General features: G+C 38.4%; 1 protein-coding gene across 4 annotated transcripts in view; it reads left to right on the forward strand.

Annotated features, from left to right (window-relative positions):
- Nucleotides 1–13,738, forward strand: part of aplp2 (amyloid beta (A4) precursor-like protein 2) — an 87,918-nt gene that overhangs the window by 64,808 nt on the left and 9,372 nt on the right. For 2 of the 4 annotated variants that reach the window (XM_079621239.1, XM_079621241.1), the window contains 7 exons: nucleotides 1,646–1,776; nucleotides 1,923–1,997; nucleotides 2,081–2,239; nucleotides 3,331–3,459; nucleotides 5,597–5,696; nucleotides 7,756–7,929; nucleotides 11,046–11,081. In XM_079621239.1, the coding sequence (XP_079477365.1) occupies nucleotides 1,646–1,776; nucleotides 1,923–1,997; nucleotides 2,081–2,239; nucleotides 3,331–3,459; nucleotides 5,597–5,696; nucleotides 7,756–7,929; nucleotides 11,046–11,081 (804 nt within the window). The remainder of the gene's footprint in view (nucleotides 1–1,645; nucleotides 1,777–1,922; nucleotides 1,998–2,080; nucleotides 2,240–3,330; nucleotides 3,460–5,596; nucleotides 5,697–7,755; nucleotides 7,930–11,045; nucleotides 11,082–13,738) is intronic. The other 2 variants (XM_079621242.1, XM_079621240.1) reach the window with 1 other exon arrangement.

The raw sequence follows: 13,738 nt of genomic DNA on the forward strand, positions 1-13,738 counted from the left end.
GCCATCTCCAGAGTCATAGCTCTCTGTGGGAAGCTTATTCTCCCCTGGTTTGATCTTAGTGGTCTCCTTTTTGTCGGCTGCTCCTCCTTTGCTTCCTTTGGACCTGTCTGTTGATCTGTCTATCTGTCTGTAAATGTGTTTTAAAAAATTGGTCTCTATAGCTCTTTTCCAAAAGATAGTGAGCTCCCTAGGCCCTGATATACTTATGGCGAAGTTCTTTTTCGTTTCGCTTTCAGAATCAGAAAGAGCTTTATTGCCAGGTATGTTTGCACATACGAGGAATTTGTTTTGGTGACAGAAGCTTCCACTGTACAAACAGAATGACAGTGACAGGACACATAATAAATATTATAAAAATAGAATAAGTAAATGGGAAATAATATTAAAAAATGGGGGTAAAAAGAAGTTCGAAATACGTGAGAAGTGGTGTACTGTTAGCGAACATCCCATATAGATGAATATTTAAATATGTGCTTCATGCAAAAATGATAGTGATGAGAAAACGGTAAAGAAAGCATCTTTCATAGTGATGTGGATGTTTCCTGATCACCCTGTCATGTTTTATTCTGAGATAACAACCGGCTGGATGTACATTATCCCGCTTATTACACGGCTACTTGCCACATATGTAAATAAGCAGACACGAAATATTGATCTGAGTCTAAATAATATTTTATTAGGTCTTTAAACACAAAGCCTCTGTGGAGAGAGCAGTTGCTAGCGCAGCAAGTTCAAACTAGACAGACATTAAAGGGATACGGTACTCGGTCATACCACTTAAGTTATTACACAGCATTTCGCCACATAATTATGGGGATATTAACACAATAATTGATTTGAGATGAAACTGTTGTATTATAAGATAACAAACGGGTACAATTTTAAAACAGTGTACAAAATAATAGTTACAGAATTGCAGCAGCTGCGTTTGTATGAGACCAGAGAGAGCGAGTCCACGATACCAGATGACATAATTAAATAACTGTACAGAAAATATTGATTTGACTGAGGTTTAATATTTTATTAGCTCACCAAGCGCAAAACTCCCACGCAGAAAAAAACTTTCCTAGCAAGCGTATAGCCCAGCTGACTTCAGTAACCCGGATGAGCCCGTGTCATCTGTTATCGGGGAATAACATACCGCTGGATGGCGCGATTGACCAATCAGAATCAAGTATTCCACAGAACCATGCAATAACATTGATTAACAACCCCGTAGCTCACTGTAGGTCTGTCTTTGTTTAAAGATTTAGAAGTTATTGTTCAAATAACTATAGTTCCCTATGGATAAAAAGGATGGGAATGTTGTACTATTAAGTATGATTCGCTTCACAATACATACATGCCTCACAAAAATTGGATATAAAAAGTTTATGGATGCTTTTCAGTACTGAATAAGTACATTTTAATAGACATTTCCCTCAACTTTTCCCTCAAACTTTTCACTGAGCTTGTCGCAATGCATTATAGGATTGGCATTTTCACAAGGTAATCAACTTTACGTCAGCCTTACGTTTTGTAGGTATGAGGATCTAAATATCAGTTTCTGCAGTGTACCTGTGATGCCTAAAAATGTTGCCTAGCATGTGTTTTGAAGAGGGCTTATATTTACACGACTTACAAACTCTCTCTTTCTTCTCCTCAGTGCCGCCCACTCCTCAACCCACAGATGATGTGGATGTGTACTTCGAGACCCCAGCAGATGATAAAGAGCACAGCCGTTTCCAGAAGGCCAAGGAGCAACTCGAGATCAGACACCGCAACCGCATGGAGAGGGTGAGTGAGAGGTCACAGTTACATTTAGATAAGAGAGTTGCCATGTGACATCCCCAACTGTTAGATGTTTCTGTTTGGCCCTTGAGGTCCAGCCCTTATTTGTGTCTCCGGAGCACCAAGTTTTTTGTATGTGTTGCTCCCATCAGGTGAGGAAGGAGTGGGAGGAGGCCGAGAGCCAGGCCAGGAACCTGCCCAAAGCTGAGAGACAGACACTGATCCAGGTAAACCTCAGCTTCCATGCCAGACGACATCTCGTTCAATATGTGACTGTTTATTTATGGGTTTTTTATTATTCTCTCTGCAGCACTTCCAGGCTATGGTGGAGTCCCTGGAGGAGGAGGCAGCCAGTGAGAAACAGCAGCTGGTGGAGACTCACCTTGCCCGGGTAGAGGCAATGCTGAACGACCGGCGCCGTCTTGCGCTGGAGAACTACCTAGCCGCCCTGCAGGCTGATCCACCCAGGGTGAGACGCCAAACAACGGCATTTTGCCCCGTTTACAAATGATATTAAAGGGAGAAAGGGAAATTCTTTCATTAATTACTCACCTTTATGTCATTCCAAACCCGTAAGACTTTCGTTCATCTTCGGAAAACAAATTTTGATTAACTTTTTGATGAAATCTGAGAGCTTTCCGTCCCTCCATTGGCAGCTACGCAACGAGCACTTTGACGCTTCAAAAAGGTCAAAGAGATTGTAAAACCTATCCATATGAATCGAACCATTTAGTCCAAATTTTCTGATGAGACTCAACAGATGGAATTTAGGCTTTGGAAAACATTTTTCTTTTCCAAAAATGTATTCTTTTAATGAGGCTCTTTTCTTCAACTTGATATCGGGACAGTTCAGCCTGACATTTGACGTTGACTTTTTATACCTGCCAAAAAATATCACAATGCATTTAAATTCAGAAATTATAAACATGTTAGTCATAGCAAGTGTATTTGAGTCATTGAATATATAAATTGCATGTGAATGTATTTAAAGTATCCATCATCTCATTGCCCCACCGATTACTCTTCGAAAAGGAGATGCATTTGAGATTGATGTTAATACCATTATTTTTTTGTCTTTGCAAGTCCTGTGAGTAAGTTAAAGAACTTTGAGAGATAAGTGCTTCCTTGAAGGATTGTTCTCATCTCATAATGACCAGATTACACTTCTCATACTTAAGTCTCTAATGTGCGATGGTTGTCTTTCCCCCGTGCGGCGTGATTTAATGGTGGCAGATTACCTGTCCTCTATTATCCCGCTGAAAGCTCATAACGGCGAGGGCGGCTTCAGTTACTTAAGATATTAATTTGAATTGGGCACCTATGTAATGTTTAATCCCCTGAAATGAGTTGCACGAATAGAGCCAGAGCCGGACTCACACAAGCAGGCGCGTTTTCAGCATCTCTGCTAATCCTCTTGTTATTTCTCTGTCTTGCGGCTCTTTGATCCTAGTGCTGATTCACGGATCAGCCAACTCATAAAGAGACGTCCACCTGACTCACCCTGCCTTTTATTTTCTCTCCTTTGTGGTCAATTTATCTCCTCACTCTCTGTCTCCGCAGCCCCACCGTATCCTGCAGGCTCTGAAGAGGTACATGCGTGCCGAGAATAAAGATCGTCAGCACACCATCCGCCATTACCAGCACGTCCTGGCCGTGGACCCTGAGAAGGCCGCCCAGATGAAGTCCCAGGTCAGTGCCGCCCCAGCTGCCTCCCTTTATTGCTAAACCCAATACTTAATTTGATCTTTTCTCGACTTACATAGTTTTGTCCAATTTATAACAGTTTTACTTGCCTTTTGTTCCCTACTTAATATTCAAAGACCATAAGCCATTTAAAGGATGATTTCCCGTAGAGGTGTAAAAACTGTGGTAAACAATAGTAGATGTCAAGAGTAGAAGTGTTTGAAAATGTTTTCTTTCTCATAGTGGCACGGAAATAACTCTCTTCCCCTTTAAGCTTGAAAACTGAACGTGTTTTTTGTGCGTATGTACGGTGTTCAGAAGTTGAGAGGAATGTCCGTTAGTGAGCTAGCATGACTGGATTCTCTTGTTCGAACATTATATGAGAGATTAGCACTGCACTGCTCTTGTGTAACATCACACTTAGCGATTTGATTGGATGTAACCCAGAGACTGAGCCAATGGCTTGGCTCTATAAATTGCGTTCCAGACTGGCCTGTCAGCACAGATGTTTGTCATGGGAGACGGGACGTGGCACAGATCTGATAATTATGGGAAATGAAACCCACATTCACAAGTTTAACATCTTGTGTTTTTGTTTACTGACTGATAGCAGTTCCTGTTTATTTCTTATTTAATTAGGCAAACCTCTAGGTCTGAGGCGGATTCACAAAGCAATCTTGAGAAAATTCTGCTTAATTGCTATTTTCGTCTTGTTTTCTAACTTAAGAACATTTAGTTTTATAATAACCTCTTGCCTCCGGTTTCACAGGCAAGGCTGTTTTAACTGAAATCTAATCTTAAAATGTCAGTGCCATTTTTTTAAAAGGCTACTTAAATGCCCTAATTGAACTAAGGCCTAATACTGGCTTAATCTAAGCCCTGTCTGTGAAACCAGGTCATAATTTTAGAATAAACTTAATTTATGTCTTCATTAAGTCTTCATTTATGTTTTATGAATGTATTGGGTTGTTTCAAATATTAAGCATTACAAAATAACACTAGGTACATATGATATATATTACTAATACTAGGAAAAATAACTACCGGTATTTATGATAAACGGCATGTTCAAAAATTATGAGTGCTGATCTCCCATCAAGCCAGTTTTCTTCTTTGAAAAAAAATAAATAAATGCTGCACTTAAGAACATTTGTATGAACTTACTACTTTATTTTCCTTCTTAAGAAGATTTATGAATCTTCTTGATCATGAATCTGCTCAACTTGAAAGGATTTTTTCATGGAATGGAAGTAAATGAGATAATTCACCCAAATTAAAATTACCAAATGATCATTTACTCACCCTCATAATGTATAATGACTTTAAAAATATCAATCTGAACTTTTACAATCCTGTTTTTGGAACAGGTTTCCTTTTTTTCAACCTGTGCTTTCATTGTATGAAACAGTGCAGTATAAATTTTATATCCACTTCTATCCACACAGGTTTGGATTGACATGAGGATAAGTAAATAATGACAACATTTTTGGGTGAAGTATCCCTTTATCAACAGTCAAGTCTCATGAAGGTTTTATAAACGCACTTAGCATTCAAGCAAAAAAATAGCAGTCACTCCGGTGACTTGTGGGTCTGTGATTTATAGAATGGTGTGTTTGAGAAATGGCAGTACAGTCTATTTTGCCAACTCCTCTCAAATGAGTTGAAGTCCAGGTATGACTGACAGGCCAACATAAACCGTCTTACTTCCTAAACCAACAGTGCGACAGCTAAATACAATATGCAGGAACTTTCTGAGGTCCAGACGGGCCCCTAGAGGGTCTACGAGGACATTTTAGAGCAATATACGTATATTATATATATATATACACACATAAGCCCTTCATTGCCATCTGTTGCTGGTTTTTGAGCATTGCACACAAATTTAGTGGCAACAAAAGAACAGGCGTGGTTGCTCATACTCAGACATTTTACTGCACACAGTCACACAGTCACACAGTTTCTTCTCTTCACCATTTCCACATTAAGATCGCCAGAAAGCTTTTGTTTTTCTGATTTACATCCATCCAACGCTACATGCCCTTTAACACAACCACAGACCTGTTCCATCTTGTGGAGTCTTTTTCTAAATATCATCTTGCGTAAATCGACCGCTGTTTTAGAAGTGTGTGTCTGTGTTTCCTAGGTGATGACCCACCTGCGGGTGATCGAGGAGAGGATGAACCAGAGCCTGTCTCTGCTCTACAAGGTGCCATACGTCGCAGAGGAGATCCAGGACGAGATTGGTAAGTGTGGACATCTGGATCCGGGTGGTGGCTTGGAAAATGGTGGAAACACACACAAGAAAAGAATTATGTATTTGAAATACATTTATTTTATGCTAAGTATACTACAAATACATCTACGTATTTATGTACAGTGCTTAATAGAAATACCCTGCAATTGAACTTGAATTGGTGTACTTAAAGTACGGTATGTTAAATTGGAACAACAAATTTTAAAATTAATGCACTTTAGTTATTCAGAAATAATGCTGAGGTCCAATTAAAGATATACTTAAGTATATTTGATTGTGCTAAAGTGGAACTATTGCAAGTATACTTTAGGTACGCTTTAGATATCTTGCATTTAAAGATATTATTCAGAGATCATACTATCCTTACTAATAGTGATATTAAAACACATTTTAGGCTTAATATTAAGAAGTGTGCATTGTGCAATAAAGAATTACTCCAAATAAAGTTTAATTTATAATATTTATATCAGTAAGTCTCAAGGGATATGTCAGTAAATATGTTAACTGATATGATTTGTAGTATACTTGGTATGAAAAATTAATTTTAAATACATTTTGGTATAGGTTTTTTTCACTAGGCGTGTGATGGTTATTGTTGGAGAGAAGAAAAAGAGATGCTCTTCATGATAGAAATAATTTTAGATTAATATATAATTAATTGCTTTATGGGAATGTCTGGTCGCTGCTGAACCCTCAGTTTTCCTTTCCATAGTTACAACGGCTTCTCTGATTGGTAGATCTCTTTCCAGGATTATGGGTAGTGTAGTCCTTCACTGGTATTTTACCTGTTAAAGTCAGCATGAAATGAAACGGTCTCTATACTAAATGCATGATATTTGTGCATACGTTTCATACATTTGTTTTTTAATAAAAAATCTTTTAAGAGAAATTTAAAGATTAAACTCAATCTCAACTTGTGGCTTCAACAGAAGCACATACCATTTAAAAATCTTGGAGCTCATGGTAGGTCTTTCTTGACACTATCACTAAAAAGGTTTGTTGATTCTTGCTAAAAATCAGTGTCCTTATGGAGAAAATAAAGATTTGTACTGTTCTGTTTCTGTGGCGACAAGCGGCAATGAGTGCATGTTACTGAAACAGACAGATTTTACATAATCAATAACCATCCATTCCTGCAAGATAGGCTGAATTACATTTAAATAAATCGTGATCCGTACTGCAGTTCACGTGAACCCAAACCCAGACCTACCTTTTTTAAGCCATCTCGCTTGATGTGGTTCTCTAGTGTGCACATGAGCTCAGAAAACGGCTGACTCTAAAGCGCCCTTGATTTAACATGGAAAAATGTGGATATCTATTTTATGTGTTCTTTTGTCCTGATGTGAGCTTTTAGTCCCCTAAAAAACTGCAGAATCTCTCTGCATCTCAGATGCCAAGATAATTACACCTGTATGAAAAGCTTGGCTTCAGTAATTAGCTCTCTCTCTCTCACACACACACACACACACACACACACACACACACACACACACACACACACACACACACACACACACACACACACACACACACACGTGTAATTTGGCAACTCTTTTTATTGCTCAGCTTGAGCACATCTCACTGCAATCAAAGTAAATTAGAGTGTTCTGAAGCGTTTGTTGTGCCGTGTTGTTTGTTTCAGTTGGAAGCTTTTCCCAGAGACTGCACTTAACACATTTTTTTTCTTTTTCATTCATTTTACGAGAGGAGCAGTGGCATTGTGTAGAAGAGATGAGACTAGTCTGTGGGGTTTGACAGAACTGGGTCAAGACTCCTCCAGATTCCCACTAGTGTGTGAAGATGTGTAGTTTTTAAGCCAGACTCTGTGGAGAATGTTTTTGCAAGTTTAGAGAAGTACTAGAAGGGGGCAATTTTTTAAATATCTTTACCGATGCCTGGAAATGTCGCAGTACGAAACCTTGTAATGGATAATTGATCACGTTTATGACTGCTTCATGCATGGTTTTGGGATAGATCCCTTTCTCCATCTCTTCCCTCCTGTGATTTGCTGTTTTTAACCATGTTCCTCTCTGTATCTACCAATTAAGATGAACTTCTGCAGGATCAAAAGGCAGATATGGACCAGTTCCTGTCCTCCATCTCTGAGTCTCAGCCTGATGTCACTGTATCCTCTGAGGAGAGCGTGGAGGTTCCTGCCTTTGAAGGAAAGCCCTTCCGCCCCTTCCAGGTCAACTCTCTGGGCTCACCCGCTGAACCCGAGGGTGAGTTTCTTGTCTGAATCTACACTGACAAATCTTTGAGGCTCACTGTGCTCTCAATGGTCTCTACTTGCACAACTACTTCCACGTTCTACTTATTACATTCAGCGCACCTACATGCTTGAGAATGCAGATTATTACTGCGTTTTATGGCTCGCAATTGATTAAAACAATGAATCATGTTCACAGATTCTTTCCAACTGTGCAGTCTGAATATAATATTTCCCCACTAACCTGCAGCAGTCTAGTGCTCGTCTTCCAATTAAAAGTGTTTTTCTCTTCCTGATCATATTTCAAACCTGTTGAGTTTGCATTTACATTTTTAAATGAATTTGACTGATAACAAGGATTGTTTGTGTGCTTTGGTGCTCTTATTCCAGTCTTGTAAAATATTCGAATTGAATGAATTTGCGGTAAATTTAACGTTTGAAATATTTAATTAATCTTAAACCGTAAAGTGTCACTGTTAAACAATGCTACTACTTTGAATATTAAGAAGTTTTGCATAAATAGGTAAATTACATAGTGAAATGATTGACTATGAAAAATGACACACAAGCGATTAAAATATTTAATACAAATAAATAAGGGTTCATATTCATCAGGTATCATACACTTCAGCATCGCGGTCACTAGTCAAGACGAGCACTGACATCATGTGGTGAAAATCACGTATGTTTACTAGCCGCTGCTTTCTCAGCATTAAAACTTCATGTTTAGTTTGAGTTTAGAAAACTCTTTACTCATTTATTCTCATTATAATATCTCTTCTCCTGTCTCTGAAAAGTCCATATTTTTAAGTATTCTCGCGGACTCTCGTTTAGTTGCCGTTTAGTCAACTCGATGACTACAGCACATTAAAATATACATATCCGGAAATAAATTGGTTGTACTATTTCAAAACTGAAGTGCGTCATGAAGCTCAGTGCAAGTAGTCCATATGGCACTGTTGCCGAGGCAGGTTTTGCGTCAGTGTCATGCCGCCACTACCCACTTCCCTGTAGGAAAAAAACGGCTAAACCCAGTCAGTCTGCTGGTTTTAATTGAACCTTGTTTCCGTCATGGAACAAAAAAAAAAAAACTTTGTGTTTTTGCAAAGTTTAAAATTGCGATTTAAAAAAAAATAAAAATTGCGATTTTTTTATCTCACAATTCTGACTTTTTTTTCCCCTCAAAATTGTGTATTTCGAGTTTGTCTTACAATTAATAGAAAAAAGTAAGAATTGCAAGATATAAACTCACAATCAGATTTTTTTTCCCTCACAATTTTGACTTTATCTCACAGAATTGTGAGAAAAAAGGTTGCAATTATATATATTTTTTATTCCATGGCAGAAACAAGTTTCCATAGGTATTAGCCGGTTAAGCTGGTCTCCCAGCCTGGCCAAGTTGGTCTTTGTCAAACCAAACTGGGAGACCAGCAAGCCAGTTTAGGCTGGTATTGGTATAGGTATCAGCAGGGTTGAACCCCATATCATTCAGTTATAGCACTTAAAATGAAGATGAAACTAATACTATTGAATATCATATTTCCACTCTCTATTAAATATCATATTTGTGATACTATACTGTTATAACCATATCTAACACTGAGAGCATTCGATGAAGATTGGTTTTCCTGTAGTAACCAGAGGATATGCTTGCTTAGTTGGCTAAATGGTTGGCTATTTGCTAAGTGAAACAAATAAATGCAAATGTTTCATTTGACCATTATTTTTGTTTAATTTATATCATGTGATGGGAGATAAATACTGTAAAGGACATTAATTGATGTATTTGCATTTAAAGAGTTAAGTTCATCCAAAAATGAAATTTCTGTTATGAATTACTCTCTCATGTTTTTCCAAACCCGTAAGACCTTCGCTCATCTTCAGAACACAAATTAAAATATTTTTGATGAATCCAAAAGCTTTCTGACCCCCTCATAGACTGCAACCCAATTGCCATTTTCATGGCCCAGAAAGGTAGTAAAGATGGTTGAAATAGTCCATGTGACTGCAGTGTTTCAGCCTTAATGTTATGAAGCGACGAGAATACTTTTTGTGCACATTGGTCTACATTGGCTACTTGAATTGTGATGAATCTAAAGTGAAGTAAAATTTGCATGAATTCTGTTCAGACTGCGGTCGCATTGCAAAACATCAGACTTGATCTGATTGTGGACCACTTATGGAAGTGACCCAATCTGAATCGAAAAGATCAGATTCCATGTGGTTTGTGCTGTTCATACTGTTATGAATCAAACAGATGAGCAAAAAACTTATATTAGGGTCATGCGTCACCCCAAAATTAATAAGTAATAATTTTCAATTCAAAACGTATAAATTATTCTAAAAATATATTTTTCTTCGTTCAAAATAACATTTATTTTTATTGAAATGGGTGAAATGTGACCTGGAAGTTTTCCAGGAAAAGCTCAGCCAACAGTGCCTTGTTCACACATTCCTGAAATGGCTTTTTCTCTGGCTGGCTCTTGTTAAAGTGTCTGTTTTGAGTCAGTACTAAAGCTTTAGCTTGTAGCTTCTCTCTCAAAGCCAGTCAGGGGAAGCTCTCTGGCAGCATGAGGCCTATTCGTGTTAATGTTTTCTAAATGCTGAATGAAACCCTGAAGCCCAAATATTGCACTCGGGCTGTAGGTTTCTGCTTATCTAAGCTTGCCTGAATCCCCACTGGCATCGCCTTAAACACAACGACATTTGAAGTTCAGCTAAAATCATAAAGCCTGAGGCTCTGGCGTCACACTGCAGCCAAGTGCTTTGAAAATCTCTCTCTTTCAGCGCCCAGTCCTGCTTTCACTGCCCTGCCAAGCCTTGAAGGAAAGGGCAAAATGGGCGAAATTAAGGTGAAATATACAAAAAAGAGCAATATATTAAGCACATTAGAGCCCAGGAGGGCTTTCATTATGACAGGCCTGTCCAGAAACACATCCTGGTTCTTTCTTTCACCTGTTCTTTGATTTGTTTTGTTTTTTTATCATTCTGTCCCTGCGGGATTTTCCTCTCCGTCCGCAGACACAGCTTGATAACCCTAACTTACTCTTTTACTCACCTGTTTTTTTCCCCCTCTTTTTATATTTCAATCTTTTCTTGTTTTGTCTTTTGCTTGTATGCAATGCCTAGGCGATCTCTCTGAACCGCCTCGTGCCTTCAAGAAAGGTGGGTTTCTGCTGCTTTTCTCTTTTCCCCCCTCTTCAGCCTCCTAAACGTTGTGTTTGTGCTTTTTTTATTATTATTATTTGTATTTTTTGCATATAGGGCTGGGTATTGAGTCATATATTTTTTCTATATTTAATCTGATATTGGATCAATTTGGAATATTTCAGTAATGTCATGCCTGTTTTTACAAATTATTTACACATTTTTATGCTGTAGTACATTATGTGCATTGTGACCCCATGTTATGATTAAGGAGCATATTAAAAACTATTATGACTTTTTAAAACTCCAAGCCAAATTTAAAAAGTAGAAAAAAATAAATCTGATTCACACACATAAAGTGCGGGGTTCTGTGACCACGTCCTGGATTAATGACATTCTTTTTTTAAAGTAAATATATATTTATTTTATAAAAAAGAATTGCTACTATTATTGTTATTATTTATAAACATAATAAAAATTATATTATTGTTGTTATTATTTATGGATAAATCTGTCATTTTGGGGTTTTACAAATCTATACCGTATTGCTCAAATGAAAATAAATCCGAATTTTTACCCAGCTCTACTTTCATACATCTTGAATCATCTTCCCATCTGTCCTCATATTTGTTTTACTGTATTTCCACCCCATGGTTTTGCTCTGTCTGTCCCTTCAGCCCTGTTAGCCATCTTGTTCTTAATTTCCTCTCTCAGTCACTCCCTCAGATAGAGAGACCAAACATCCCATCTCTCAATGTCTGGCCGGAAGAGCTTTGCCTAATGAAAAGTCCAAGCAGCTTGTTAAGCTAATTAGCTATTTGGATCTGAGAACGAGTCCAGTGTAAATGTGCTGTGTGGTGCTAAAGCAGTTATGGCTGCCTCACTACCTGCCTGTGTCAGGAATACAAATAACCTGATTCAGACCCAGCTCTCTGTGGACAGATCCTTAGGACTCATTTGCTACTTATTGGGCCTCCTCTCGTCACTCTCCTGTTATCTTGCGCTTTTAATGACAGGAGCTCGTTAATATAGTAATTCCGTTGCAGGACCGCTTTTCCAACTGACCCACAGCTAGCTTTTGCTCCCAGATTGTACAATTGGAACATAAACCTGTTAACCATTTAACCTTGTGATCCCACCTCATATAAATGCACATTTAAGCTACTCTTAGATTATTAGTGATGCTTGCAATTCACTATTACTATTGCTTATACTTGGGGTTAGGAATTGAAACGACACCCTAACCATGAGCGCTATATAAATGTAATTAATATTCATAATAATAATAATAATTCCAGGAACACTCCACCGTTTTTTTTAAATAGGGCTTATTCACCGGCTTTCCTACATTTAGATAGGTGGGCAAATGCATTTTTGTCTCAGTACATGCATTGTTTTAGTTTGGCAGGGTCGCCGCTAGCTTAGCTTAGCATAATGAATGGAATTCTTTGTTGCCAGCTAGCATGTCCTGAGTAACAGTGATTCAAAAAAAAAGAATTACTACGTGTGGCCTGCGTATTCACAACGAGTACAAATAGCGATGCAGATTAAGACTAGGTGATTTCCTAGGCAGATATTGACTTGGGACAATATTGGGACAAAGCACTGTTATTTGGGCGCAGAGATATCAGCTATAGTAGCTAATATTCACGCCGGTAGTTTGACGGAAGTTGTGGGATTTCAGGTGTTGCATGATATCTCTGCGCCCAAATAGCAGTGCTTTGCCTGTGCTTCACCCCAATATAGTCTCAAGTCAATATCTGCCTAGGAAATCACCTAGTCTTAATCTGCATCGCTATTTGTACTCGTTGTGAATACGCAGGCCACAAGGAGTAATTAGGTATTTTATTTTATTTTATCACTTTTACTCTGGACATGCTAGCTGGCAACAAAGATTCCATTCATTATGCTAAGCTAAGCTAGCGGCGACCCTGCCAAACTAAAACAATGCATGCACTGAGACAAAAATGCATTTGCCCACCTATCTAAATGTAGGAAAGACGGTGAATAAGCCCCAGTTCAAAAAATGGTGGAGTGTTCCTTTAAACTTTAGAGCATAAATTGTACCATATCGTTTGTACTGAAGACATGAATGATACTTCAAATCAAGCAGCTTGTGGAAGAGTGGTGTGCTCTTACTTTTGAAATGGTGATCGGATGGTTTTCGTCTGATGGATAATTTAAATTACATAACTTGCTTAGAAAGTGGCATTTATAGCTAGCAGACGGACTTGAGGATGTGCTCTTTTACATGAGCTAACTTGCAATCACTTGGCCCCAGGAGCTAGCTAAAAAAAACACACAGAATGCCTTATAAACTGTTTAGCAACACCTTACAACCACCCACAAAACACTAGCATCGTGGTGGTGAGTAAGCACAGGCGAGCACTACCCACATTTTCTTTCTGAAAATGTCCATCTCTGATTGGTCTTTGTTTTTGTTCTCATTTCACTTGTGCAGTCTAATTGTCTTAGTTACACACATTCACCTTCATGTGTTAAGTTTTGCCGGTGGTGTGTGTATATGTATTTTGTGGTTCGGTCGTGCATGGTTAATCTGCAAGCGCTTCTCTCCAGACCTTATGACTGCCGCTGAACGTAGTTAATCTTTTAGTGGTGGTGACCTGCTGCTTTGACAGTCAAACAATGAGTGTGGGCAAAAGGTATTGTTCTCC

Source organism: Phoxinus phoxinus (assembly GCF_949152265.1).
Source record: "Phoxinus phoxinus genome assembly, chromosome: 8".
Classification (NCBI taxonomy): Eukaryota; Metazoa; Chordata; class Actinopteri; order Cypriniformes; family Leuciscidae; genus Phoxinus; species Phoxinus phoxinus.